A 26,324-nucleotide genomic window follows, 5' to 3' on the forward strand; every position below is an offset into this window, starting at 1 on the left:
TGCATGGGGCCTCCTGATTCTCTCAGATGTTGGGGGGAGAGAAAGATCTGGTCTGTTGAATTTCAAAGACCGAGCCTTTTTTTTTGGCATGAAGATAAGCCGTTGCTTTAGGTGCTTGGCACCCGCTATTATAGAGTACACAGGAGCTTTTGGGTAAGTTGTGCATTCATGTGTATGAGGGAGTTGAGAAAGGTCAGCCAATAGTGATCTAATATGCATGGCCCCTCCACCTTTAGAGTTCATGCTACTTTTGCTTAAGACATACTTGCACTTACTTAGTGTGTTGCAAATTGTTTTTTTTTCCTATGGGTTTTATTTTTCACAAACAGAAATGTCTACAAAAATGATGTGAATAAATGGATTAGGATTGTATCCTCATGGGAGACTTATCAAGCTAAATGCGACTGGACTCTTTCATGATTTGGAGCATATTTGTGTTTTAAACACTTTTTGCGCCTTGTCCGATGAACGTGTTGTGGCCTAGTGTGCAACACTGCACTGAAAATTCTGCCAAAATTTGTGGCACAAAGTAAGCTCACTTATAGGTGGTAGATAATTAGACTGGACAGTCTAAAGATGCTCGAACTTTATTAAATATCATAAACTACTATGATAAATGTTATTAACCCCTTTACAACCCAAGGTGGCTTGCACATTAATGACCAGGCCAGTTTTTAAAATTCTGACCACTGTCACTTTATGAGGTAATTACTCTGGAACGCTTCAACGGATCCCCCTGATTCTGAGATTTTTTTCATGACATATTGTGGTAAAATTTCTCCAATATCACTTGCGTTTATTTGTGAAAAAAATGGAAATTTGGCGAACATTTTGCAATTTTCAAAATTTGAATTTTTATGCCCTTAAATCAGAGAGATATGTCACACAAAAAAGTTAATAACTAACCTTTCCCACATGTCTACTTTACATCAGCACAATTTTGGAACCAATTTTTTTTTTTTATTAGGGAGCTATAAGGATTAAAAGTTGACCAGCGATTTCTAATTTTTCCAACAAAATTTACAAAACCATTTTTTTTTTAGGGACCACATCACATTTGAAGTCACTTTGAGGGGTCTTTATGACAGAAAATACCCAAAAGTGACACCATTCTAAAAACTGCACCCCTCAAGGTGCTCAAAACCACATTCAAGAACTTTATTAACCCTTCAGGTGCTTCACAGGAATTTTTGGAGTGTGGAAGAAAAAAATGAACATTTAACTTTTTTTTTTATTTTCACAGGGGTAACAGGAAAAAATGGACCCCAAAATTTGTTGTGCAATTTCCCCTGAGCACGCAGATACCCCATATGTGGGGAAAAAACACTGTTTGGGTGCACGGCAGGGTTCGGAAAGGAAGGAGCACCATTTGACTTTTTGAATGTAAAATTTGCTTGAATAATTAGCGGACGCCATGTTGCGTTTGGAGAGCCCCTGATGTGCCTAAACAGTGGAAATCCCCCACAAGTGACACCATTTTGGAAGCTAGACCCCTTAGGGAACTTATCTAGATGTGTGGTGAGCACCGTGAACCCCCAAGTGCTTTACAGAAGTTTATAACATGGAGCTGTGAAAATAAAAAAAATCAAACTTTTTCTATCACCCATGACGGCACAACGAGAGAGGGGATCCGCCCTTCAAGGACAGGAAACCTTCAAGATAAAAAGGGCAGCGCCTCTCCCCGCTTCAGTGGTTTCCTGTCCTTGATGGGGGACCTTCCTTCTCGTCGGGCGCAAGAATGACAGCAGGAATCAGGATCGTCTTACCTGGGCCGGGGTCGGTCGGATTTGGCAGGGCACAGTCTCTGCTGCGGCCGGTCCCGTGAATCCTGGAAGCGCCGCGGGGGGCGCCAACATGTGGTTTTGCGGCACCTGCACAGCATGGTGGTCGGCAGTCCCGCGTCCCGGATGTGGCGCGACGGGAGATGACGAAACCGGATGACGCGCGCCGGGACATCCTGACCCCCGTGCGGGGGCGGTACCGGAAGCTGCGGGGACGCCGGCGGTGATCTCCCTGGCACAATGGAGGTACTTAAGGGTAGATCACCGGCCAGGCAGCGGCGCAGTGTAGTAATGGCCTCACAGCAGCCCTCCCCACCGTATCGGCAGCAAGAGCAGCAGTCCATGCTGCAGCTGCAGCAGCCCAGGGAGATGGAGCAGCCACAGCAGCCTTGGCTCCAGAGGCGTACCCAGGGGCAGCGTCCAGCGCAGAGTAGGAGCAGTGGACGTTCTGGGACACGCAGCGCCAAGGATTCCAGATCCAGCCGGCATAGCTCAAGCAGGGTTGATGATTCCACGGTCTCCAGAGGAGAAGTATCAGATACCGTCCTGCCTCCCGTTCCGGTACCCTGTCTTTGTTTACTGGGTGGTGAGTGAGCTACGTGAAAGTCGACGTATTAATGTAGACTTTTTCTGTTTAGTCTCTCTCTCTCCCTCTCCTTCCTCCGGTAATGGTCAGGATGTCCCTAAGAAGTGTAAAGAGAAGTCCAAGCATAGAGTATGTGCCCTGTGTGAACGTGGCCTAACGAATGATTGGCCCAAAAGATTATGCCAGCCCTGTATTGAAGAGACAATTGCGGAGGAAGCCCCAACTTTTTCTTCAAACTTAAGGACTCTGGTTAGGTCTGAGGTAGAGAGTGCGTTAAAATCCCTTTCCCAACCATCCCAGGCCCATAGAGCAAAAACTCCACCCCCACTTTCAGGCTCTGAGTCCGACGAGGGAATGTTGGATGACTCCACTGACTCTTCCTCCTCGGATAGCGGGGCAGGGCCAGGTCATTGTTTTCCCCTGGAATTGTGGATGGCTTAGTAAAAGCCGTCAGGTCCACAATGGGGTTGGTTGACCAGACAACAAGTCAGTGCAGGATATTATGTTTGGCACCTTGGATCGCAAGAGACAACGAGTTTTTCCTGTTAATGATAAGGTGCAGGGTCTTATCAGGAAAGAGTGAGATAGGCCGGATAAAAAGGGCCCCCTTCCATCCTCCTTCAAAAGCGGCGGGGGCATTGAAGCCAGCCATAGCGGCAACTTGTACAGCGAGGTCCCTTATGGTATGGTTGGACAGGTTAGAGGACCAGATTAAAAACAATGAGTCACAGGACTCCATTCTGGCCTCTCTGCCGGTATTGAAGGGAGCGGCGGCCTTCTTATCAGACGCCTCGGCAGATTCCGCCAGACTAGCGGCAAGATCTGCGGCCCTGTCTAACGCCGGCCGTAGAGCGGTCTGGCTGAAGTGTTGCCCAGGGGACATACAGGCAAAAGGAAAACTATGCTCTCTTCCATGTGTGGGGGATTTTCTGTTTGGTACCTCTCTGGACTCCATTCTAGAGAATGCGGGTGACAGTAAGAAAGCGTTCCCTAAGCCTTCCATCCCATCCTTCAAGCAGTCCTTTCGGAGGAAGAAATTTGGCCGCAGGAGGGCATCCGGGGAACAATCTAGATGGGAGGATCGTTCCAGGAAAGTGAAAGGATTTTTGTTCGGCGGGCCCTCCCAGGATGGTCGCAAGCCGCCGAAGTGACACTCTATCCCAGGTGGGGGGGGGGGGGGGCTTTCTCTCTTCCTTCCAGCCTGGGAAAAGATCTCTTCCAGCAGGTGCATCCTCAATTTAGTGAAATCAGGGCTAAAGCTAGAGTTTCGGAGGAATCCACCAGATAAGTTTATTCTGACTGCCCTAAGATCCTCTCTACTAGAACAACGGGCACTGGAGGAAGAAATATCAGTTCTCATACAAAAGGATGTCCTGCTAGAGGTGTCACCACAAGAGGAAAGAGGGGGGTTTTATTCCCCCTTATTCCTTATAAAAAAGCCGGACAATTCATACAGAGTCATCCTCAATCTGAGAAGGCTAAATGTGTTCCTGAACATTCCGTCATTCAAAATGGAGACAATAAAATCAGCTATAACCCTTCTATTTCCCGGCTGCTACATGGCAGTATTGGACCTAAAGGACGCATACTATCATGTGCCGATCCATCGCAATTTTCAGAAATACCTCAGGGTAGCCGTAAATATGCAGGGAATTGTCAAGCACTTCCAATACAGAGCGCTTCCCTTCGGACTGGCAGTGGCGCCCCGCATATTCACAAAACTGATAGCGGAGGTTACAGCCCATCTCAGGGAGGAAGACAGACTGGTCATTCCGTATCTGGACGACTTCCTGATAGTGGGCAAAACATACTCTCACTGCCTGGGTCAGGTCGATCAGGTATGCACCATCTTAGAAGACTTAGGATGGTGTTTAAACCTAGAAAAATCCAGATTGATCCCTCTCACTACTCAGATCTTTTTAGGCCTTACGCAAGAATGCCGCCTCCCCGACCAAAAGAGGGAGAAAATAAAGAATCTAGTTTCAGCAGCAATAGCGGACCCAGTCATGACTCTCAGGGGGGCAATGTCTCTGTTGGGATCCCTCACCTCCTGCATCCCCGCAGTACCCTGGGCCCAATATCATTCAAGAGAGTTCCAAAGGGACGTACTAAGAAACAGTGATCCTGAGGGGACATCTAGAAAGCAGGCTAATTCTCCCCCAGAATGTGATTCAGTCTCTATATTGGTGGTTGGAGACAAGCACGTTCCAGACAGGCGTTTCTTGGGTTCCCCAATTCACCAGGGTGATTACTACAGACGCCAGCCCCAGGGGGTGGGGGGCGCACTTGAACAACCACCCGATACAGGGGACTTGGTCACAGGAGGAGAGTCTGGAGTCCTCCAATTTCTGGAAGTTACTGGCGGTAGAGAGAGCACTGATCAGCTTCTTGCCCCTACTAGGAGGTCATCACGTGAAGATTCTGTCCGACAACCAGGTTGCGGTGGCTTATGTGAACCACCAGGGGGGAACCCGTTCAAGGTCACTAATGCAGGTTGCGGGGAGAATATTTTCGCTGGTGGAGGGAAAAGTTCTCTCGTTAAGGGCCCTTCATATCAGAGGAGAGGACAACATGAAGGCAGACTTTCTAAGTCGCAGGCCATTATTGCAGGGAGAATGGGCTTTAAATCTCTCGATCTTCCGCCAGCTAGTGGCCATGTGGGGGTCTCCAGAGGTCGACCTGTTTGCATCCCGTCAGAACAGCAAGGCAAAGAAGTTCTGCTCACTAAATCCCTTAGAGAACCCGCTAGTAGTAGACGCCTTCCAGTGCAGGTGGGATTTCAGTCTGGTCTATGCCTTTCCCCCAACGTGCCTAATTCCAGCGGTGTTGAGGAAAATTCGGGAGGATCAGGCTCGAGTGGTCCTCATAGCCCCCTTCTGGCCCAAGAGGCCGTGTTTTTTCTGGCTGAGAAGCATGTCCATCACGAACCCCTGGATTCTTCCAGAGATTCCCGACCTTCTTGCTCAAGGGCCTATATTCCATCAGGTGAAAGGATTGCACTTGGCGGCCTGGAACTTGAGAGGTCGTTGCTAGAGGGTCGGGGTTTCTCATCAAATCTAGTCACTACTCTTCTAAAGAGTAGGAAGCCAATCCCTACTAAGATCTACAGTAGAGTCTGGAAGAAGTTTTTGTTGTCATCTCAGGGAGTTTCCCTGGGGGGGGGGGGTTCCCATTACAGCCATTTTAGAATTTCTTCAAAAGGGGCTAGAAAAGGGTCTAGCAGTGAGCACTTTAAAGGTCCAAATCTCTGCCTTGGGAGCCTTATACAGTTATAATCTGGCCGGTAACGAGTGGGTTTCCAGGTTCGTGAGGGCATGTAGTAGAGCCAATCCAGTCCCTACAGTAAGGGTCCCTTCTTGGGATTTAAACTTGGTGCTAAACGCATTAACAGGTTCTCCCTTTGAGCCCCTTAGCTCAGGGTCCATAAAACTACTTACCCTAAAAACAATACTTCTGGTGGCCTTAACATCAGCACGGAGGGTTAGTGAGTTACAGGCTTTATCGGCAGATCCACCTTTTACCCTAGTACTAGACGATAGGGTAGTTTTGAGACCAGATCCTGCTTTCCTACCTTAAGTGGTTTCTAGGTTTTATATGTCTCAGGAGATAGCCCTACCATCCTTCTCTCCTGAACCCAAAAATAGCAAGGAGGAAAGGTTTCATACCTTGGGTGTCAGGAGATGCCTTATACATTATTTAGCATCCACAAGCTCATGGAGGAAGGATAGGTCTCTCTTTATCTCCTTCCAGGGCTCCCGAAAGGGATTGAGGGTCTCAAAAGGCACTCTGTCAAAGTGGATCCGGGAAGCCATTGCGAGGGCCTACACGGGGTCAGGCAGAGATCCCCCTGACAATTTGAAAGCCCACTCTACTCGGGGCATGGCTGCTTCCTGGGTAGAAAGGGCAGACGTGCCCATTGAGCAAATATGTAAGGCGGCCACATGGTCATCTCCGTCCACTTTCTATAACCACTATAGACTTGACCTTTCTGCCTCCTCTGATCTCACGTTTGGGAGAAGGGTTCTGCAGGCTGTGGTCCCTACCTCACACACTTAGTTCTCTGTAATTCTCTCGTTGTGCCGTCATGGGTGACAGAAAAACACGTATATTACTTACCGGTAATGTGTTTTTTCGGAACCCATGACGGCACCTTTATATTCCCTCCCTGTCACTGTGGTGTACACCTTCCGGTGGGTGGGTGTTGAGTGTTCACATGGGTGAAATCCGTTATAGTTATTAAAATTATGTGCTCTAACCGGAGAGTCCTCTCATGCTCTGTAATCCACTGAAGCGGGGAGAGGCGCCGCCCTTTTTATCCTGAAGGTTTCCTGTCCTTGAAGGGCGGATCCCCTCTCTCGTTGTGCCGTCATGGGTTCCGAAAAAACACATTACCAGTAAGTAATATACGTGTTTTTCCACAAAAATTATGTTTTAGCCCCAATTTTTTTATTTTCACAAGGGTAAGAGGAGAAAATGGACCCCAAAAACTGTTGTGCAATTTCTCCTGAGTACGCCAATACCCCATATGTAGGGAAAATACAGTGTTTGGGCGCACGGCAGAGTTAAGAAGGGAAGGAGCACTGTGTGACTTTTTGAACGCAAAATTGGCTGGAATCGAGAGCGGACGCCATGTCTCGTTTGCAGAGCCCCTGATGTGCCTAAATAGTGGAAACCCCCCACAAGTGACCCCATTTTGGAAACTACACCCCTCAAGGATTTTATCAAGGGGTATAGTGAACATTTTGAACCCATAGGTACGACACAGAATTTGATAACGTTAGGTCATCATATTGAATACGTTGTCATTTAATCTTGAGCGCAAGTGCTCACTACTTGAGTTTGCATCGGATACTCAGGTATGCACCATGTATCTTGGGTGCTCGAGCCCCCGCCCGCATGTTTCACAGTTATTAGACACCCAAAAAAAACATGCGGGGATCGCTCGTGTATGGCAGGCAATCCCCGTGAGTTTTTTTTGGCATCGAAGCATATGGGGCGGAGACTCGAGCATGTCACTCGAGCACCCGCAATACTCACTCAGTGCATACCCGAGCACCCGATGCAAACTCAAGTAGCGAGCACTTGTGCTCAACACTAGTCGCCATATCGTCATCCTTTTTTTTTTTTTTTTTTTACTTTTGAAAAAATCCTAACCCGAGAGTTTATTTTTTACGCTGTTCCTAGTGCAGTATAAGTGATTAGACGACTTTATTCTTCGGGTCGGTGCGATTACAGCGATACCAGAATCATATCGGGTTTTTATGATTGACAGCTGTCACACACTAAAAGACGCATTTTTTTTGTAAAATCTAGTTTTTGCATTGCCTTATTTTGAGACCTATAATTTTTCCATATTTTGGCTGACAGTCATGTGACGGCTTGCTTTTTGCGGGATGAGTTGACGTTTTTATTGGTGCCATTTTCAGGCACGTGACATTTTTTTTGATCGCTTTCTATTTCGATTTTTGGGAGGCAGCATAAACAAAAACCAACAATTCAGGAATTTTTTTTTTTAATAAAATTTTTTATGCTGTTCCGCGTGTGGTAAAGTTTATAAGGTAGCTTTATTCTTCGGGTCAGTACGTTTACAGCGGTACCACATTTATATCGTTTTTCTATGTTTTGGCGCTTTTACACAATAAAAGCTATTTTATAGGAAAAAAATATTTTTTTGCATCGCTTTATTCTGAGAGCTATAACTTTTTCATTTTTTGGCTGATGGAGCTGTATGTCGGCTTGTTTTTTGCGGGACAAGATGACGTTTTCAGTGGTACCATTTTTATTTATATTCGTCTTTCTGATCGCGTGTTATTCCATTTTTTGTTAGGCGGTTTGATAAAGCATTGTTTTTTGCTTCGTTTTTTTTTTTTTTTTTTTTTTACTGTGTTCACTAAAGGGGTTAACTAGTGGGACAGTTTTATAGGTCAGGTCGTTCTGGACGCAGCGATACCAAATGTGTACTTTTGTGTTTGTTTTCATAATATTTATTGATGAGTACATAATATTTTTATTTTTGGTGGATTTTTTTTTTTTATATTTGTAATAAAAAATATATATATTTTATTTATTTTTACTTTCTGACACATTGGGCCGTCGCGATAGCGACATCAGGGGGCCGCGGCAGACAGCGCTGGAGGTCGGCAGGAGAGGTGAGTATCCCGATCACCTCTCCTTGCCACCGCAATGCTGCAATCGACTTAGATCGCAGCATTGCGGGGGTTAAACTGCCAGGAGCGGTGTGGGATAGCTCCCAGCACATAGCACCGGGTGTCAGCTGTGACAGTCAGCTGACACCCGGCGGTGATCGCGCCCCCACAGCCTATGTGCGCACGATCGCAAAGACGTGTTAATACGCGTCAGGCTCTTAAAGCCCAAGGCGCAGACACGTATTAATACGTCTTGGGCTTTAAAGGGGTTAAAGTCTGGTCTAAGTTTGTCCTTTTACCCCCACCGATATGTAAAGCAAAAGCACGGAAGTGCTTAGTTGAGCGCGGTGCTTCTTTCACTGTGATATTTCTTAAAAATGCATTATATGAACTAGTATACTTTCAGTGAGTCCATACTGCCTCTGAGGCAAATGGGCAAGGTCTTAAATTGATGGCTCCTTTCTTTTATTTCAGCCATCAGGAGGCATCTTAGAAGTTTTGATCGCTTAACCCTCAACTGGTTAGGTGGGGTTTGCCACACCGCAGGGAATTTTTGTTAGGCTGCCATTCATTGAAAAATGCTGGTATGAGGATACGTGTCGCACTAGCTTCCATCCATTTGTGGGTGTCAAAAATTTATACTCGTGTGTAATCAATCGCCAATAAGAAAACGATTAAAACTAACGTGATCTTTGCATTTTCTGTTAAAATAAGAGATTTCTAAACACTGGGGTATAGGAAACCCCACCTCACCAGTCGCGTGACAAAAACCCCACCTCACCAGTTGACGGTTAAGTTCCGGGTTGACAGCCGCAATAACAGTTCAAGTTTAATGAAATTGGAGGAATAATATGCTTTCAGTGGTACCTGTTTTTGGCTCACTTTTTTACATTTTTGCTTGTGTAATAAAAAAAGCTACATTTTTTGCATGGTTTTTTTTTTTTTCATTGTGTTTATCATATGGTACAATTTTATAGCTTGGGTGATTCCAGATGCATCGATGCCAAACGTTTTCTTTTGTTTTTACGTAAAAGGCTTTATTGTCAAATGTTTTTCCGTTGTTTTTTATTACATTTTTTTTATTTCACTTTTTTTCTAGTTAGTCTCTATATAAGGTTTTAACTTTTATTTACCTGAGCGCTGATCTAATGATCTATGTTACAAACTGACACTTCACTTTTACACTTTGCTTATTGCAAACCTGTAGCTACCTGACCTGAAGGCCGTCACTAGATGGTTATTTGAGGGGGTGCCGGGCTCTCTTTGAAACGGTTGTCCGGTCCAAATCGATGTCTGCCGTCACTCTGTGTGACTACAGACTTGTGAATCTCCCCAGCGCAGGCACTGTGCACTGCGAGGATTCGCCGGTTTCTGAGCTGGGACCAGAGGGTATTTATGCGTTATACCTACTCCTGGACAGAGCCTGTCCAGTGAGTGCGGCCTCGCTTCCATACACTTGTATAGAGTGAGGCTGCGCCCTCTAGTCGGTGACGGCCGCATCCCTTGTCGGGGCGAGGCCTCGCTCCATACAACTATATAGAGTGAGGCTCTGGCCGGGAGTATGTATAACGCATACATACCCTGCGGTCCCGGCTCAGAAACTGGCAAATTCTCGCATTGAACAGTGCGTGCACTGGGGAGGATTTAGACAGGCTTAAATGTTTTTTCCTATCGGCACCTGGCAACCGCGGAGTGCCGATAGGCTTAAAGGGAGTGACCCTTCCCTAAATTAACAATCGAAATACTGCTGTCGCTATTGATGAAAGTATCTAAGGGGTTAGTGTGAATACCGATCATGGCCATTGTGTAGGGTATCAGCTATGACACCCACTGATGATGGTGCCAGCTCTGATTGTGAGCCAGTACTATCGTCGCTCCCTACATATAAGGTAGATTGTAAGAAGTCCCCTTCCGTTGTGACGTATTTATACGGCGGACGTCAGGAAGCAGTTAAAAAAAAAAAATAATAATAATCTTCCTCCCCATTTTCACCTACCAGCAGCAATCTAGGAACTGCGTTTTTGTGACTCCTGCTATAGTGTAGTAGTATTGTGACCTGGTGTTGGTAAATGGAGCTGCCTTTTTTCTGTGATATTTTTGGAATTTGTCCTTTTCGCTGAGTTTGTGCTTACTGTACTTGATAAGCAACATCTGCTGAGTATATTTTTTTTATATCCACCTTTAGTTCAAAGGTTTATAAGTGAAGACAAGCTGCCTCACCTTTTATTCTATGGACCTCCTGGAACTGGCAAAACTTCCACAATACTAGCTTGTGCAAAGCAGCTTTATAAAGATAAAGAGTTCAACTCTATGGTGTTAGAGGTAAGAATATATCATTGAACTCTAGAGAGGATCAGGCTTACAGCGCCTCTTTCCCTAGAAATGCGCAACCAACGTGTCCCTCTGTCTAGTGCTGATGGCGCATCATTGTACTATTATGCAGATGAATTAAAAGAAAAGTTTGCTACTGTAGGAATGTAGATAAAGGAAAGCTAATAACATAACTATGGTAAATTACAATGACCCCTTTGTCTGAATACACAATATTATATTATGTAGAAGTGAATTATGATTGGTGAGCAGCATGGATTTTCCAAACTTTTCAAATAAATTGTTTAAGGTTACAGAACTTGTCTCTTGCTGTACTGGACGTGAAGATGCTGAGCTTTGTTTGGTGCACCGGTATTGCTAAATATCTTCCTCTTTTGTTTCATTCTGAAAGTTTCCTTGTGTACTTTATTTAACTTTGCATTTTTTTTTCATTACCAGCTTAATGCATCTGATGATCGTGGTATAGATATTGTCAGAGGCCCAATATTGAGTTTTGCCAGCACAAGAACAATATTTAAGTAAGAGGATTTTCAATTGGTTACATCCCTGGCTCCCCCCTCCCCCTTACTGATGTGCCTAGTAAACTGACAACTCCCTTTCCGCCTCTTTATTTTTTAACTCTTGTCTCATACTTGGGCCAGGCACTTGCTGTAATTGACGGTTGATCTTCCAGGAGTGCCCACCCTTTTGCGAGACCGGGCCACAAAAAAGCTGCCCCTTGTGAGCTAGAGTGGTCTACCTGCATAGTTATTGTCAGCTACTTTTTTTCTTTGCAACAGAACACGGTTGACGTCTGGAGCACATATACAGATGAACCCTCAATGGAAATGGCGCAAGCTTTACTAGGCCATGAGACTCTATGTAACTTTTTTCATAGGTGGTACACTTTAATGTGCTTTGCAGAAAGATCAAACTACTTGATATAAACCCATAAAAAGATCACGGCTTGTATGTAATGTATTTAGTATGGCAATATTTCTGCATTCATGATCTAACTGCAGAGGATACAGTGCCACTTTTGTGAGTAGCACCATGTTTAGTTGTTAAAAAGCTTTGCCAGCCCTGGGGAGAATTTCGTCTAGCACTGTGTAGTGTACACACTGTTGGCCTATGTGCACACTGTGCATTTGTGGTGCGTTTTCGATGCGTGTTTTCCTCATGGAAATGGGCCAAAAAACGCTAGGGAATCCTTGTGCCAGCTACTGCAATGACAATCCTGAAGTGCTGTGCATATGATTAGGAATTTTCCTGTCAGGATTGTCATTGCGTTTAAATCTGCAGCATGTCAATTCTTTGTGCGTTTTTGCTTCAGCTTTCACCCATTGACTTCAATTGAGTCAGTCAAATCCGCAGCAAAAACGCAGGTATAAAAATATTTGCGGATTTGACTAACTCAATTCAAAGTCAATGATTCAAAAGTGTGACAAAAACACACAAAAAATTGCCCGCGGGAGACTACTCCTCACATCAGCCTCCGGCCGATAACAGTGGGAGCATCCGCATCTGAGGGGAGAAGTAGTCTTCTCAGCTGGCGTCTGCGCGCAGCGTATTAAAATAAATTGCTATTAAAATAAAAAACACCTTATACTCTCCTACTGCCGTACCCCGAGTGTCCCACGGCGATCCGATCACCCGACAGCACTCTATAAACTGACGTGAGCGTGTATAGCGCTGTGCTGCCAGGACGGAAGTCACTGGAGTTCAATCAGCTGAGGGCTCCGATGACTTCATTTACGGCATCTGTGCAACACTGGTGCAGTAAGTGAGTTCATCGGAGCTCGTCAGCTGATGAACTCGTGTAACCTTACTCCCAGGCAGCTCAGCGCTATACACTGACAGGAGTGATCACACTCCTGTCAGTGTATACAGTGCTGTTCTCTAGATCAGTCACACCAGTGATTGCTGATGTGACTGCTCTAGAAGTGACCCAGATCGTCGTGGGACACTGGATTTTATGTCATCACGGCGGCCAGGTGAGTGATATGGTTTTTTATTTTTTTTACAGGTGATAATGGCTGCAGTGGAATGGGCGTTAGGTGAGTATAACAGTGGTTTTTATTTTTAAATAAATGATTAAAGTGTAACTCTATTTAAAATAAAAGACTTTATTCTGAACGTGTCTTTATTTAGCAAAAACTTTGCTACGGGGTTAATAATGGGGGAGTCTTATAGTCGCCCTCCATTATTAACCTGGGCTTCATGTAAGCTTCCGATACAAGGTTGATATGAACCCCAACCCTATTACCCCACTTGCCACTGCACCAGAGTAAGTGGGAAGAGCAGAGGCTAAGCGTCAGATTTGGCGCATCTTATGGATGTGCCATTTCTGAGGCCGCTGAGAGCTGATATTGTTAACCTTGGAGGGGGCCAAGATCCATGGCCCCTTCCCTGGCTATTAATATCAGCCCGCAGCTGTCTACCTTGCCTTTGCTGGTTATATTTTATAGGTTGACCCTACGTCAATTTTTTTCTGGGGTCCCCCTGTAATCTAGCCAGTAAAGGCTAAGCAAACAGCTGTGGGCTGTTATTAATTGCCAGGGAACATTTTTGGCTAATGGCCCCTTCCCCGGCTAGTAATATCAGCCCCCAGTTGTTTGGCTTTCCCTCTGGTTAAAAAAATTGCTCTTGAGCCCACGCCATTTTTTTAATTTAAGGGTATGTGCTCACGATCCGGATATAGCAGTTTTACTGCGTCCAAAACGATGCGTTCTATTGAACATGGGTATATCCGCATGTGCTCACTGAACCATGCGGATTTACCACATTCAATACATTCTAGTGGTCAAATTTCTGTTGCGGAGACTAGCGACTCCGCAAGAGAAATTGACGCACTGCGGTCCTGAAAGACGCGCCACATGTCAGTGTCCGTGGGTGATCCCCGGCCTCAGATGCACACATAGTGGACATGGGATTTCTAGAAATCCCACCCACTATGCTGTAACATCTGGCCGCTGCGGGTTTGACGCTGCATAAATACGCAGTGTCAAACCCCCAGCATTTCCGCATGTACTGACAACACAAGTGCGGCATTAGGAGTAATGGGACTAGGTGTTGCTGACACCTAACCCTACCTTTAGTAATGAAGGGAGGTGTCAGCCAGACAATTTTAAGACACCCTCATTACTAAGTAAAGAGTTAAACACACACTGAGAATAAAAGACTTTATTTGAAATAAAACAAACATTCTTTAATCATTTAAATTAACCAATATACTCACACCAGGTCCGGCGGTAATCCAAGGGTTAAAGCGATGTCCCACGTTTCTTTTTTAAAATATCTTTATTTAGCTCCAAAAAGCATTCATTGCTGTACTTGGTGCAGGAATTGCTGCATCTCTTCGCAGGAAAAACGCTGTGTAAAATAAATGCATCTGTGTTTTTTTACATGTTTTTTTGGGGCATATTTTTCCCCACTCATTAGTATGAGTGAAATCTGCAGCAAAAACCCTGAAAGAATTGACATGCCGCAGATTTAAATCTGCACCAATCTGCAAGTCAAAAATAAGCAATGTGTGCACGAGACATCAGGATTCTAATTCGCTTTGCTGGCATCAGGATACCCTTCAGGTTTTGTGACAAATCTGCTCAGAAAAAAAACGCAACAAATCTGAAGTTTGTGCACAAGTCCTAACAGGGTGCTGTGTTTTTTTTTTTAATACTTGCCAAGTTTGCTTGTCTGTTAAAACCTTACACTGTTACTTTAGTTGACATCTTGGCCTGTGCAGTGTCCGGATATTTTTCTGTATTTTGTTGCACTAGTGCCCAATTTAAGCCATGTGTGTTATTTTGGTGTGACATCTGCCTATTTATGTTGCAGAAAAGGTTTTAAACTTGTGATCTTGGATGAAGCAGATGCAATGACTCAAGATGCACAGAATGCTTTGAGGCGAGGTAAAGTGGCACACTACTCATCTGCCATATGCCTGGAAGCGTTACGAAATTACCAGGTCTTCTGAAAATCCTAGATAGACATAACAATCTGCCATGTCTTTATGCTACAGCATCTGAATTTATGCAGGCAACTTGTCTGTCGTGCTTATTTCCACTGCTGTCTGCTGGGTATGATTAATGTAGCTTGGGTTTAGAAAAGAGATCTTGTCATTGCTTGTATAGGTTTTAATGTTGGGTTGGCATTGCTGATTTTGGAAGAGGATAGATTTGACATATTGTGCCATGTGGATTCTCTGAAAAATAATATAGTAATAATGGGAGTCCCTGTAAAGGTATAAGTGCTACATATGACACTACAGCTGTTGGGCATCTATCATTTTTATGTAGTGAAAATTACAACAGAATTCTTGGTAGTGCCCCACTGCTGAATGTCCAAGTGTGGAAGCCCGAGAATGATAAAGGAAAGATGCAGGCGACAACTTCATGCCCCTATACCTGCTTACTCATCTTTTACTGAAGTGTAAATGTAGCTGAGTTATCACCATTAACTACCGTATATCTTTTGATATGTAATATTTTTCAGAATATTCATTTAGCAAATGAAAAAAACAAATCAAAGCTGCTTTCAACTTAACATTAGCCACACAGTTTTGCAGGTGCCATTGCAGAATTGCACAGGTATTCACAAGCCATTTGAAAAAAATTGCTGTAGACCTGTATGTTGACACTGTTTTCGGCTGTACCTCAGCTGCCAGCTAAGTGTGCGACTTTATCTTCTTGTTGAAATTGATTGATTGGCTTCGGGCAGCCGAATGTCAGACAGGTCCTTGATCACAATTTCTTCCTAAATGTGCTTTCATCTGGAGTTCAGGCACGGTAGATCTCTCCCAATCCCTGGTCTTGCGACCTTTTTAGTGCACACTAGTTTTATCAAGATGCCCACAATCTTTGCAATTTACTTTAGAACAGTAGGGATTATTATTTTAATGTTTAATGCTCATTGCCTTCATTTCTGGTAATGCTGCAATCTATCAGAAGTGGCCAATCCCCTTGGCAAGGAGCTTAGCGCTTACATGCTCTTTTCTGTAGAGATTGCAATCACTGCTCTGAGGATGACCAGTGATTTCAATCTTCAATGCCCCTGCACCTCTGTAATGTCGCAGAGGCAAAGCTGCCTCTAAGTGCAGCATTTGAGAGCGCAGTTTGGGCCAATAGCACATCTATGCTGCTGGTCTAAACTGTCAGTCAGAAAATTGAAAGTGTTACGGCTCTCAGAAAATATAGACACAAGCAAAGTTGTTTTTTTTTTTTTTTTACAAATTATTTTTTGTTCACTTAAGAAAAAAAAACAAAAAACCTCTTCATGATTGGTATCTGTGTAATCGTACTGACCTGGAGAATCCTATTACAAGGTCAGTTTTACTGTATAGTGAACATGGTAAATAAAATAAAAAAATGTGAAATTGCACTTTTTTTGCAACTTCAATGCACTTGGGATTTTTTTTCCTGCTTTCCAGTGCATCAGATGATAAAATTAATTATGTAATTCAAAAGTACAACTTGTTTTGCAAAAAAACAAGCCCTAATATGGCTATGTGGACCTAGAAATAGAGTTATGGCTCTTGGGAAAAGGGGAGGGGAAAAAACATGGAAAATCGCCTGAGGGTGAAGGGGTTAAACCCCTTGCAACCAATCAAAACTGTACATATCCATCAATAAATATAATTCTTATAGCAAACATGTCATAGGTCCATAATATAAGCTATCGCAAGGTGCGTCACTCTCATACCCGTGGCAAAAATGATTATAATGTTCTGTGAGGCTTTCAGGGATGGGAGTGGGTACTGCCATACCATCCCTGTATCCTTGCTGCCTATATGGGAAGTGTATGCACACCGGCATTGTGCGCTGCACCAATGCTAATATTCCAATCTATAATCAGGATATTGTAATGTGCATCAGCACCATTACCCACCCTTTGTAACCTTGCCATCTGGTAATTGGGGTATGTGAAAGTTAGCCATACTGAGCTGCGTTATAATAACTGCACATTGTAGCAGAAAAGAGAGGAAATTATAAAAAAAAAATCAGACAATCATCTTCTCTACCGGTCCATATAACGAATGTCATCTATATACCTCAGCCAGCAGTATGTGTGCACCAAAAAATGAGATGAATGCACAAAAGTCTATTCCACAGCCACCATGTATATATTTGTGTAAGTGAGCACTACATTAGAGCCCATTGCGGTCCCACAACACTGTAAATAAAAATCATCAACAAACAAAATAATTATTGAACTGATCAGACCTTAATAGTTCCAAAAGAAATTGTCTCTCTGTTGCACATCCAGTGCTGGCTGAAGAGAAATTAAAGAAAATCTTTAAGCTCACTGCAGCTATTAAAGAATCACTCCTCCCATCAAAGTTTTTAGCCTCTTAATCAGGGCTGTAGAGTCGGAGCCCATTTTGGTGGAGTCGGTATAAAATGTTCCGACTCCTAAAATATATAATAAATTGGGTACAGTAGTTCAATGCAGTTTGTGGGAAATATTTTTTCATAAGATTATGGATATATCCTATAAATGTCTGTCCTATTCCTGATCTAAGGGTCTAGACTTTTAGCTGAGATAAATCCGTGCTTCAGTAAATTTATCACTTAAACATTAGCCATGTATGAGGGAGTCGGATGTTTGGCTTACCGACTGCACAGCCCTGCTTTTAATATATTGCAGTCATCATATTATATAGCTCTGTGTACTTACAATTGATTATTTTTCCTTTCTACCCAGATAATTCTTCTGTTTTTTTCTTCTGCTCTATGTGGAAACAGGAAGTATCTTGTCCCTGCAGAATTCTTTCCCCTCTTCAACTCCTCCCCCCTGACATTTTTTTGCAGTGACGTGTTAATCTTGCAGGGAGAATTGACCTCCTGTTTCTACATACAGCTTAGAAAGGATTCAGCTAATCAGTTTTTAATCACATGATGTCATAGACCTAATGGAAAAGAGAAGAATTAATTGGGTAGAAGGGCAAAATTAACAATTGTAAGCAGGGCTGTGGCGTTGGAGTCTGTATCCATTTTGATGGAGTTGAAGTCGGTATAAAATGGACGGACTCCTAAAATATATAATAAATTGGGTTCAGTATTTGAGTGCAGTATGTGCTTTAAATGTTTTCATAAGAATTTGGAGTTGGTAGTCAGCGAAATTGAGTAGTCTGAGTCCGGTAGTTTGGCTTACCTACTCCACAACCCTGATTATAAGTACTCAGTGCTATATAAAATGACGATTGCACTATATATTAAGAGGAAATACAATTTTGATGGGAGTGCTTCTTTAAATAATGTGCAGTTGAACACTTTTCTGTTAACTGATCTTATATGACGACTTATTTTCTTGCGGACTTTTTCAATAGTCCCAATTGTAAGTACAAACCGCTTTTTGATCAGTTTTTACCCCATTTTGTTGCAGGAGGGATAAGCAAAAAAACCCAGTAATTCTGGAATTTTTTTATTACAGTGATAACCAATTTAAATAGTTAGTTTTACTGCTTTTGCATTAGAAAACAACTTTTCAGACTTTTTTTTTGCTCATCTTGGTCTGAGAGCCATAACTGTTTAATTTTGATTTGTTCACATAGCTGTGCGAGGAGTTGTTTTTTTTTTATGTAACGAGCTGCTAGTTTTATTGGTACCATTTGATGACTCGTTCAACTTTTTATAGATAGATATTATGTGATACAGAACAAACAAAAATGACGATTCTGGTGTTTTTTTTCTCTTATTCACTACACAGGATAATCGATAACTTTTATTATGCTGATTTAAGGGTTTGGTGTTTTTTTTTGGGGGGGGGGGGTGTTTGGCATTGAATGACTTTTTATTCCAAAAATTAGGATTTTTTTTTTTGTCTTTTTAAACACTGAACACCAAAACATTTTTAAATGTTTGTTTTTCAATATTTACTAGTGCCAAGAGGACTTGGCTATATGATTCTTTGATTGCGTAGATAATGCACTGCACTACTTACCATATGTAGTGCATTAGCCTGTAGCAACATCTATTAGACTTTGCCTCTGGTGTGACAGAACAATTTTTAAGCTTCGGAATGCCTTTGCAACCATTGGTTTCCTGCAATTGTGCTGTTGGAAGCCAATGTAGTGATGGTGGGATTGATCTCCTTCAGCTATTAAGGGGGTAAATAAACCGCTGCAGAGGGCTCATTCCCTGTTGTTGTGTCCATTATAGCAGTGGGGAGTGGGTACTATAAGGCTTGATTGACACATTCATGAGTGTTACCATTTGAGAGAAATGGGCCAAGAGTTTTTTTGTATGCATGTCTGACAGATTTTTAGTTCTCATAAGCAGTTTTGTTTTACTAATATATAATCTGTGCATATTAATGTAACTTATGGAATATAAAATCCTGTTAAATTTTTTTTCTCCCTTTTTAGTGATTGAGAAGTTCACAGAAAATACTAGATTTTGCATGATTTGCAATTACTTGTCAAAGATCATCCCAGCTTTACAGTCCCGATGCACAAGGTTTCGCTTTGGTCCCTTGAGTCAAGAAATGATGGTGCCCAGGCTGGAATACGTAGTTCAGCAAGAAAAGTATATAATTTAATGTATTGCTCCAGTGTCCTCGGAACTTCTATAAGCACATTACACTATTTGCAAAATGTACCTTTTTTCCTTTTCAAATAGTGTTGATATTGCTCCAGATGGGATGAAGGCTTTAGTGACTCTGTCTAGTGGAGATATGCGTAGAGCTCTGAATATATTACAGGTAAGATATAAATTGTTATATTTGTTAGTTCTGTCAAATACGCATACATGTTTGTTTTCTTTGTACTTTTACATGGGTTAAAAATTCACTGTTGGTTAATATTCAGATCTTTTTAAGGCCTGGTTCAGATAACTATCTTACATTCCGTAAATGGACCATTATGCCGGACTGACCATGGGTCTCCTGACCAAAACATAGTGTCAAAGGCATATATGAGGTTATAAGTTTGCGTGAGGAGACTCGTAAACATTCGGGACATTGTGGTCCGTATAGGGACCCTGAAATCCAACCTTGGTAAAGGAGAAGATTCATCCAAGGTGACAACTTCGGCAGTCTTTGCCAAACTGACAAAGACCACTGAGGTTGAAATGTTGTATGTCTGGTGAATAAATGCCTTGGATGAAGCTGAAGTGCTGTCCATTCAGTCTATCTATGAAAATTAATGTTTTCCACGGACCCATAGACTTGAATAACATGAGGATGAGTGCTCTGTCAGAACGACAGATAGCACTTGTTCAATTTTGTACAGTCTTGTGCACAAGCCATTAGTTAGATTTTGGTGCGTCTCTGGACCGGGATACTGTGCTGCTTGGACCCATACTGTGTATATGTAATTGGGGAGTATGCTGCTTCTTGCTCATATGGACTCCAGCACAGGTGATGTTATGTAATCATACAGGGTATAACTTTGCATGTTTGCTTTAATATGTTTGCCTGTGTTTTTCAGAGTACAAATATGGCTTATGGAAAAGTGACAGAAGATACAGTATATACATGTACCGGTCATCCGCTGAAAGTGGACATTGCCAATATTCTGGATTGGATGCTAAACAAGGATTTCACCACTGCATACAAACGTATCCTTTCTCCTAAATGTATTCACATAAGGACAAATGTTGTCCTGATGGTAATTACTGGCTGGATCCTCTTCCTCCAGTAAAAAACACCTGCTTCCCTGAGATCTCTGAATCCCCTAGGATTTTACTGTAGCAGTCCCTGTATTAATGCCATTTATTTCATACAAGCCCTTTTACAGGAATTGTCCCGTTAAAAAGAAATGTCCTGAAATATTCTTTACTTAGTAATTTAGACAAGTTACTAATAGACTTCAATTATCCAAGGTGCCCCAATCAGATTTCTGCTTCAGTCTGGGTAACTCTACTTCCGGATTTGATTTGACAAAGGATAACGTTTCCTGTGGCAGTATGTAATCATTCCTCTGGCTGGCTGACTAATTTATTTTTTTAAATCAGATACTTTTTATTAAGACTTTTTTAACATTACACATAAACAACATTGAGGCATCACCCAACTGGCAATGCCCTTCAAAACCCGCCCATTACACCCCTAAAAACCATATGGCAAAGACAAATTTAATTACAGACCGCATATTATCATATAGCTTATCTAACTGTTAAAGCATTGATAATTTGATCCATGGATACAGAGCATAATATCTAATAGGCAGTGATTAGTTAAGTAGAACCTGAGAGACCACAATATTTCAAACTCAATTGATATTTAAAATGGACACAATATGATAACCATGAAACGTGCTCCATTTACCCCAGATTTTATCAAATTTACATATAGCCTTCCGCTTTTTGTACACTCCCTCTTCTAATCTTAATAAAAGACGCATTCTATCCAAGAATTCCTGGAACCTGAGAGGGGAGGGATCCAGCCAATATGCAGCTATAAGCTTTCTGATCTGATATAGAGTCCTCTTAACGGCTATTATTTCATCCTCTTCACATCCTATTGTTTCTACATGGCCCAACACACACACTTTTTAGGATATAAGGGTAGATTACACTCAAACACATTACTAATGTACTTCACACACTCATTCCAGAATACCGTGTCCCTCCTACATGTCCACATCATATGCATAAGATCTGCACCTTCCTCTCCACATTTTGGACACAGTCATTCCTTGCCCCAATGCACTGTAGAAATTTGGGAGTTCTATATACCCTATGCAGTAAGTACAACTGTGATAGTCTTATGTGCCTCACATGTAGATAGTATCGGAACGCTCCCCACCACATCTTCCCATTCTTCCGAGGTTAGGCTGACTAATTTTAAGAGCTAGACCTGTCCTTTTTTTGTTTGTATGCATCGACTGATTCTATATTTGGCTTCTATGCTAGATTTCTAATTTCTTGGTCCCTGCATCTTCCTCCCAATATATAATCAAAGCATCATATGTGCCACAAAATTATACCTAAAAACATTACAGCTTATCACTCAAAAAACAAGGTTCCACAAATCAAATTTTATGGAAGTTTGGTATTTCTGTAATTGTACTAACCTGAATAATGCTGCTTGATGATTTATACTGTTCACCAAATGTCGTATAAACAAAACCTAAAGAACAATGGCGGAATTTATTTTTGTCCCCTCACCCATGACAGCACACCTTGATGGAGGGATCCGCCCCACCAAGGACAGGAAACCGTCTGAAATAAAAGGGCGGTACCTCTCCCTCGCTTCAGTTCGTTTCCTGTCCTTGATGGGAACCTGTCTGAAGAAAGGTGTCTTTCTTACCTGGGCCCGTTCCGGTGTGGAAGAGCGGGCACCTGCCTGTGCACCGGTTTCTGGGTCCCAGAATCGCCGTCCGCGGTTCCCTGGAGCCGTGTCCGAGCGGGCGCAGGCGGTGAGGAGGGCTCCGGCTCCCCGCAGACCGCTGCGTTGTCCTCTCCCTGCCGCAGGCTCCTGGCTGGTCGCACGCTGGGAACAGCGTCTTCCGGGTATGACGTGCCTGACGTCACGGCGCGGTGCACGCTGGGAGAGGCGTGCCTGATGACGTCGGGGGCGGCACCCGGAACCAAGATGGCGGCGCCCTGTAAGCGCTTGCCGGCCGGCTTTTTTCAGAAATCGGCTGGTGGGTGTCAGGAGGGGGGAGGACACCTGGACCGGAGGAGGTCCGGATGTGCTCTATTTAAGGTGTGTGGGGGGAGGGGGGGGGGTTTCTCCTGACAAGCGCTGCTTATGCTCAAGCTCGGGTGTAGCAGCTATGGCAGACCAGGACAGCCAGGAGCAGCAGCAGCTGACCCCTCCACCTCATCAACGCCAGCGGAAGAAGCAGTCGGACACCTCGCACACGGACGGCCGCTCCAGCAACCGCAGCGGCAGCAGGAGGAGTAAGGTGTCTGGCGCTTCAGGGCCATCCAGAAGGGATTCATCTTGTGTCCCGCCACAGCCTCCAAATCTGGTACCCTTTTGTGACTTCAGGGGTGAGTGATCTTCGTGAATGTCACTTAATAGTAATGGAGAGTTATGTGCTTCATTCCTTAGGAACCTAAGAAGAGTAGCGCCAAAAAGCACAGGGTTTGCGTCTTATGCCAGGCCCCCCTTTCCATAGATTGGCAGAAACTGCTTTGTGCAAGCTGTATTAACCAAACGATAGCAGAGAGCACCCCAGATTTCGCTTCTAATTTGAGGTCCGTAATCCGTTCAGAGGTGCAGGATTCCTTGAAAGGCTTACTAAAGGGGAAAAAGAGATCCCATAAAGATATCTCCTCCGACTATGATTTATCCTCCCAGTCCGAGGATCTTTGCCCCAGTGATTCGGCATCCTCCTCTTCATCAGACAGTGGTAGGCCCTGTTTCCCTATTGAGGATACTGACAAGTTGGTCAGAGCGGTCAGATCTACCATGGGGTTGACGGAGGAGAAGGCAGCCAGGTCCCTGGAAGATATTATGTTCGCAGGCCTGGAGGAAAAAGACGCTCCTTTCCAGTGAATCCCCAAATTCAGACCCTTATAGACCGGGAGTGGAGGAAGTCTGAGAAATCAGGAGTATTGCCCTCATCCTCTAAAAGGAGGTACCCCTTCAAGGATAGTGTCTCTGACTCCTGGGACAAAATTCCTAAAGTTGACAGGTCTGTCGCCCGATCATCCAAAAGATCATCCCTACCCCTGGAAGATTCGGGCAGTCTAAAGGATGCTCTGGATAAGAAGGCAGATTCCTTCCTGCGTCACACCTGGGAAGCAGCAGCAGGGGGCCTGAAGCCAGCGGTAGCAGGCACTTGTGTCGCTAGGTCACTTATGGTGTGGCTTCCGCAATTAGGAGACCAGCTCAAGGATAAAAAGATGTCCAAAGATAAAATCCTCTGCAATCTGCCTTTGCTACAAGCAGCATCTGCTTTTTTGGCAGACTCCTCAGCGGATTCAGTTAAACTCGCTGCCAGGTCTGCAAATTTGTCTAATGCTGCCAGGCGAGCCCTGTGGCTCAAGGGTTGCCCAGGAGACCTACAATCTAATTTGTTCTCTTCCTTGTGATGGTAAACTTTTGTTTGGCCAAAAACTGGACGAGCTTTTGGAGAAGGCTGGCGACAGAAAGAGAGGTTTCACGGGGGAAACAAAAAGGTCCCATTTTCGGAGGAAGAGCTTTAACCGGGGTCGCCCTCCGGGAGAAAGGAAAAGATGGGAGCCCAGATCTAAAAAGGACTCTGGTTACATGTTTGGAGGATCATCCTCCAGTACCAAAAAATCTCCCCAATGACACGAGGCTAGAGGTCGGGGGAAGGCTTTCCCATATTATCCCAGCTTGGGAAGCCATCACTTCAAATCCCTGGGTGTTGAGTATCATAAAGAACGGCCTAAAGATACGCTTCTGTCAGGTCCCTCACCGAACCTTCATGATCACCTCCAGGAGGAAGTCCAGGGAGGAGCAGATGGCTCTAGAATCGGAAGTGTTGGATTTAGTCAACAAGCAGGTCCTTCACGAAGTTCCAGTTTCACAATGGGGACGGGGATTTTATTCCCCCCTGTTCGTGATAAAAAAAACAAATGGGTCCTTAAGGACCATTATCAACCTCAAAAGTATAAATCGGCTGATAATCAACCAGACTTTCAAGATGGAATCGGTGAACTCTGCAGTGAAACTCCTACTTCACAATTGTTTCATGGCCGTTATCGACCTAAAAGATGCCTACTATCACGTCCCAATCCATCCAGACTGACGGAAGTACCTAAGGGTAGCCCTGTTCATCCAAGGGCAATTGAGACATTTCCAATTCACTGCCCTACCTTTTGGACTCTCGATAGCACCGAGAGTGTTTACAAAGGTTATAGCGCAGGTGACAGCTTTTCTCTGAATCAAGAACGTGGTGATTGTTCCCTATCTGGACGACTTTCTGATAATAGGGAAATCGGAGGACCACTGTTCCTCTCAACTTTTAGAGGTCAGGACAGCTTTACATCACCTGGGGTGGTTAATAAATATTCAAAAATCAAAACTATCCCCCTCAAGGACTCAGATCTTTCTGGGCTTGACCCTAGATTCCCAACACCAATCCTGTTTCCTCCCGGAAGACAAGGTTTGCAAAATAATCAGCCTGGTCTCAAGGGCCATAAGGTCTCTCGTGATGTCCTTGAGGGAAGCATATGAGGCTTCTTCAGTGGGAGGTCCTGTCAGCTCAGAAATCCTTCAACGGACATTTAGGAAAAAGACTATCTCTATCTTTGGAGACAGTAAACTCTCTCTCCTGGTGGACAAACAGGGAGAATCTGACCGCAGGCTTACAGTGGTCCAAACCAGTCGACCACACAATTACCACAGATGCAAATGGCTCTGGCTGGGGGGGGTCATCTGGCAGATCTCTCAGTTCAGGGGCTCTGGCTACGTCACGAAAAAGTAGCGTCCTCAAACCTAAAAGAGCTTTTGGCAGTGGAGAAATCCCTGATGGGCTACCTTCACCACATACAGGGTCGCCATGTCCAGATCAGGTCCGACAATCGGACGACAGTGGCGTATATAAATCACCAGGGAGGAACAAGATCTCGCTCCCTTATGGTAGTGGCAAACAGGATCCTGCATCTAGCAGAACAGCATCTCACATCCCTCGGTGCTCTTCTCATCTGGGGGGTAGAAAATTCAAGGGCAGATTTCCTCAGTCGCCACACTTTAAAACAAGGAGAGTGGGCTCTAAACCCGATAGTCTTCCAACAGATTATCCAGCTATGGGGGTCACCTCCCTGGTGGCGAGCAAATCTATGTCCGAACAGGAAGGTGGAGAGATTCTGTTCGCTAAATCCAACTGAGAATCCCTATGCTGTAGACGCTCTCCAGATACCCTGGAAGTTTGGGAAGGCCTACGCGTTTCCACCGATGGTGATGATCCCGGCAGTTGTGAGGAAAATTCGGGAGGAAGGGGCAAGGATAATTCTAACAGCCCCCTTTTGGCCCAAAAGACCCTGGTTCTCCCTGCTTCGCCTAATGTCTCTCTCTGATCCCTGGGTCCTGCCGGACAGGCCGGACCTTCTCATCCAGGGGCCAATATTCCATGCACAAGCCAAAGGTTTCCATCTGGCGGCTTGGAATTTGAGAGGTTGTTACTGAGCAATAGGGGGTTTTCACCAGGCCTAGTTTCTACCCTGTTGGGTAGTAGAAAGCCCATAACTAAATTTATTCCTGAGTCTGGGTAAAATTCCTGGATTTTATAGACTCCCCATTGTCGGATAAACCTCCAGTTAGAGAAGTCCTAGAGTTTTTACAAAAGGGACGTGACCTGGGGTTGGCTACGGTAACACTTAAAGTTCAGGTGTCCGCCCTAGGGGCGCTCTATAATTGTAACCTGGCAGGGAACAGATGGGTCTCTAGATTCATTAAATCCTGTTCCAGAGCTAAGCCAGTTCGGGCTCTGAGTTCCTCCCTGGGACCTGAATTTGGTTTTAAATGCACTCTCTGGTGACCCATTTGAACCCCTGCAGGTTATCTCTCCAAAGATCCTCACCCTCAAAACCATCCTCTTAGTGGCCCTAACGTCGGCCCGTAGGGTGAGTGATCTGCAGG

The 26,324-nt window shown here is 44.1% G+C and overlaps 1 protein-coding gene and 1 long non-coding RNA gene across 2 annotated transcripts in view; one reads left to right on the forward strand and one right to left on the reverse strand.

Moving 5' to 3' along the window:
• LOC141263542 (uncharacterized) overlaps positions 1-26,324 on the reverse strand; it is a 115,529-nt gene that overhangs the window by 80,349 nt on the left and 8,856 nt on the right. The gene's annotated exons all lie outside the window — the stretch shown is intronic.
• The window catches only part of RFC5 (replication factor C subunit 5), a 43,362-nt gene that overhangs the window by 2,690 nt on the left and 14,348 nt on the right, over positions 1-26,324 (forward strand). The window contains exons 3-8 of the mRNA XM_073676381.1: positions 10,699-10,835; positions 11,283-11,362; positions 14,661-14,734; positions 19,189-19,348; positions 19,442-19,523; positions 20,251-20,380. Coding sequence (XP_073532482.1) covers positions 10,699-10,835; positions 11,283-11,362; positions 14,661-14,734; positions 19,189-19,348; positions 19,442-19,523; positions 20,251-20,380 — 663 coding nt within the window. The remainder of the gene's footprint in view (positions 1-10,698; positions 10,836-11,282; positions 11,363-14,660; positions 14,735-19,188; positions 19,349-19,441; positions 19,524-20,250; positions 20,381-26,324) is intronic.

The sequence above is a fragment of the Phyllobates terribilis genome, unplaced genomic scaffold (genome assembly GCF_046119375.1).
Source record: "Phyllobates terribilis strain yellow unplaced genomic scaffold, ASM4611937v1 Scaffold_1__5_contigs__length_1240528914, whole genome shotgun sequence".
In the NCBI taxonomy this organism is placed as follows: domain Eukaryota; kingdom Metazoa; phylum Chordata; class Amphibia; order Anura; family Dendrobatidae; genus Phyllobates; species Phyllobates terribilis.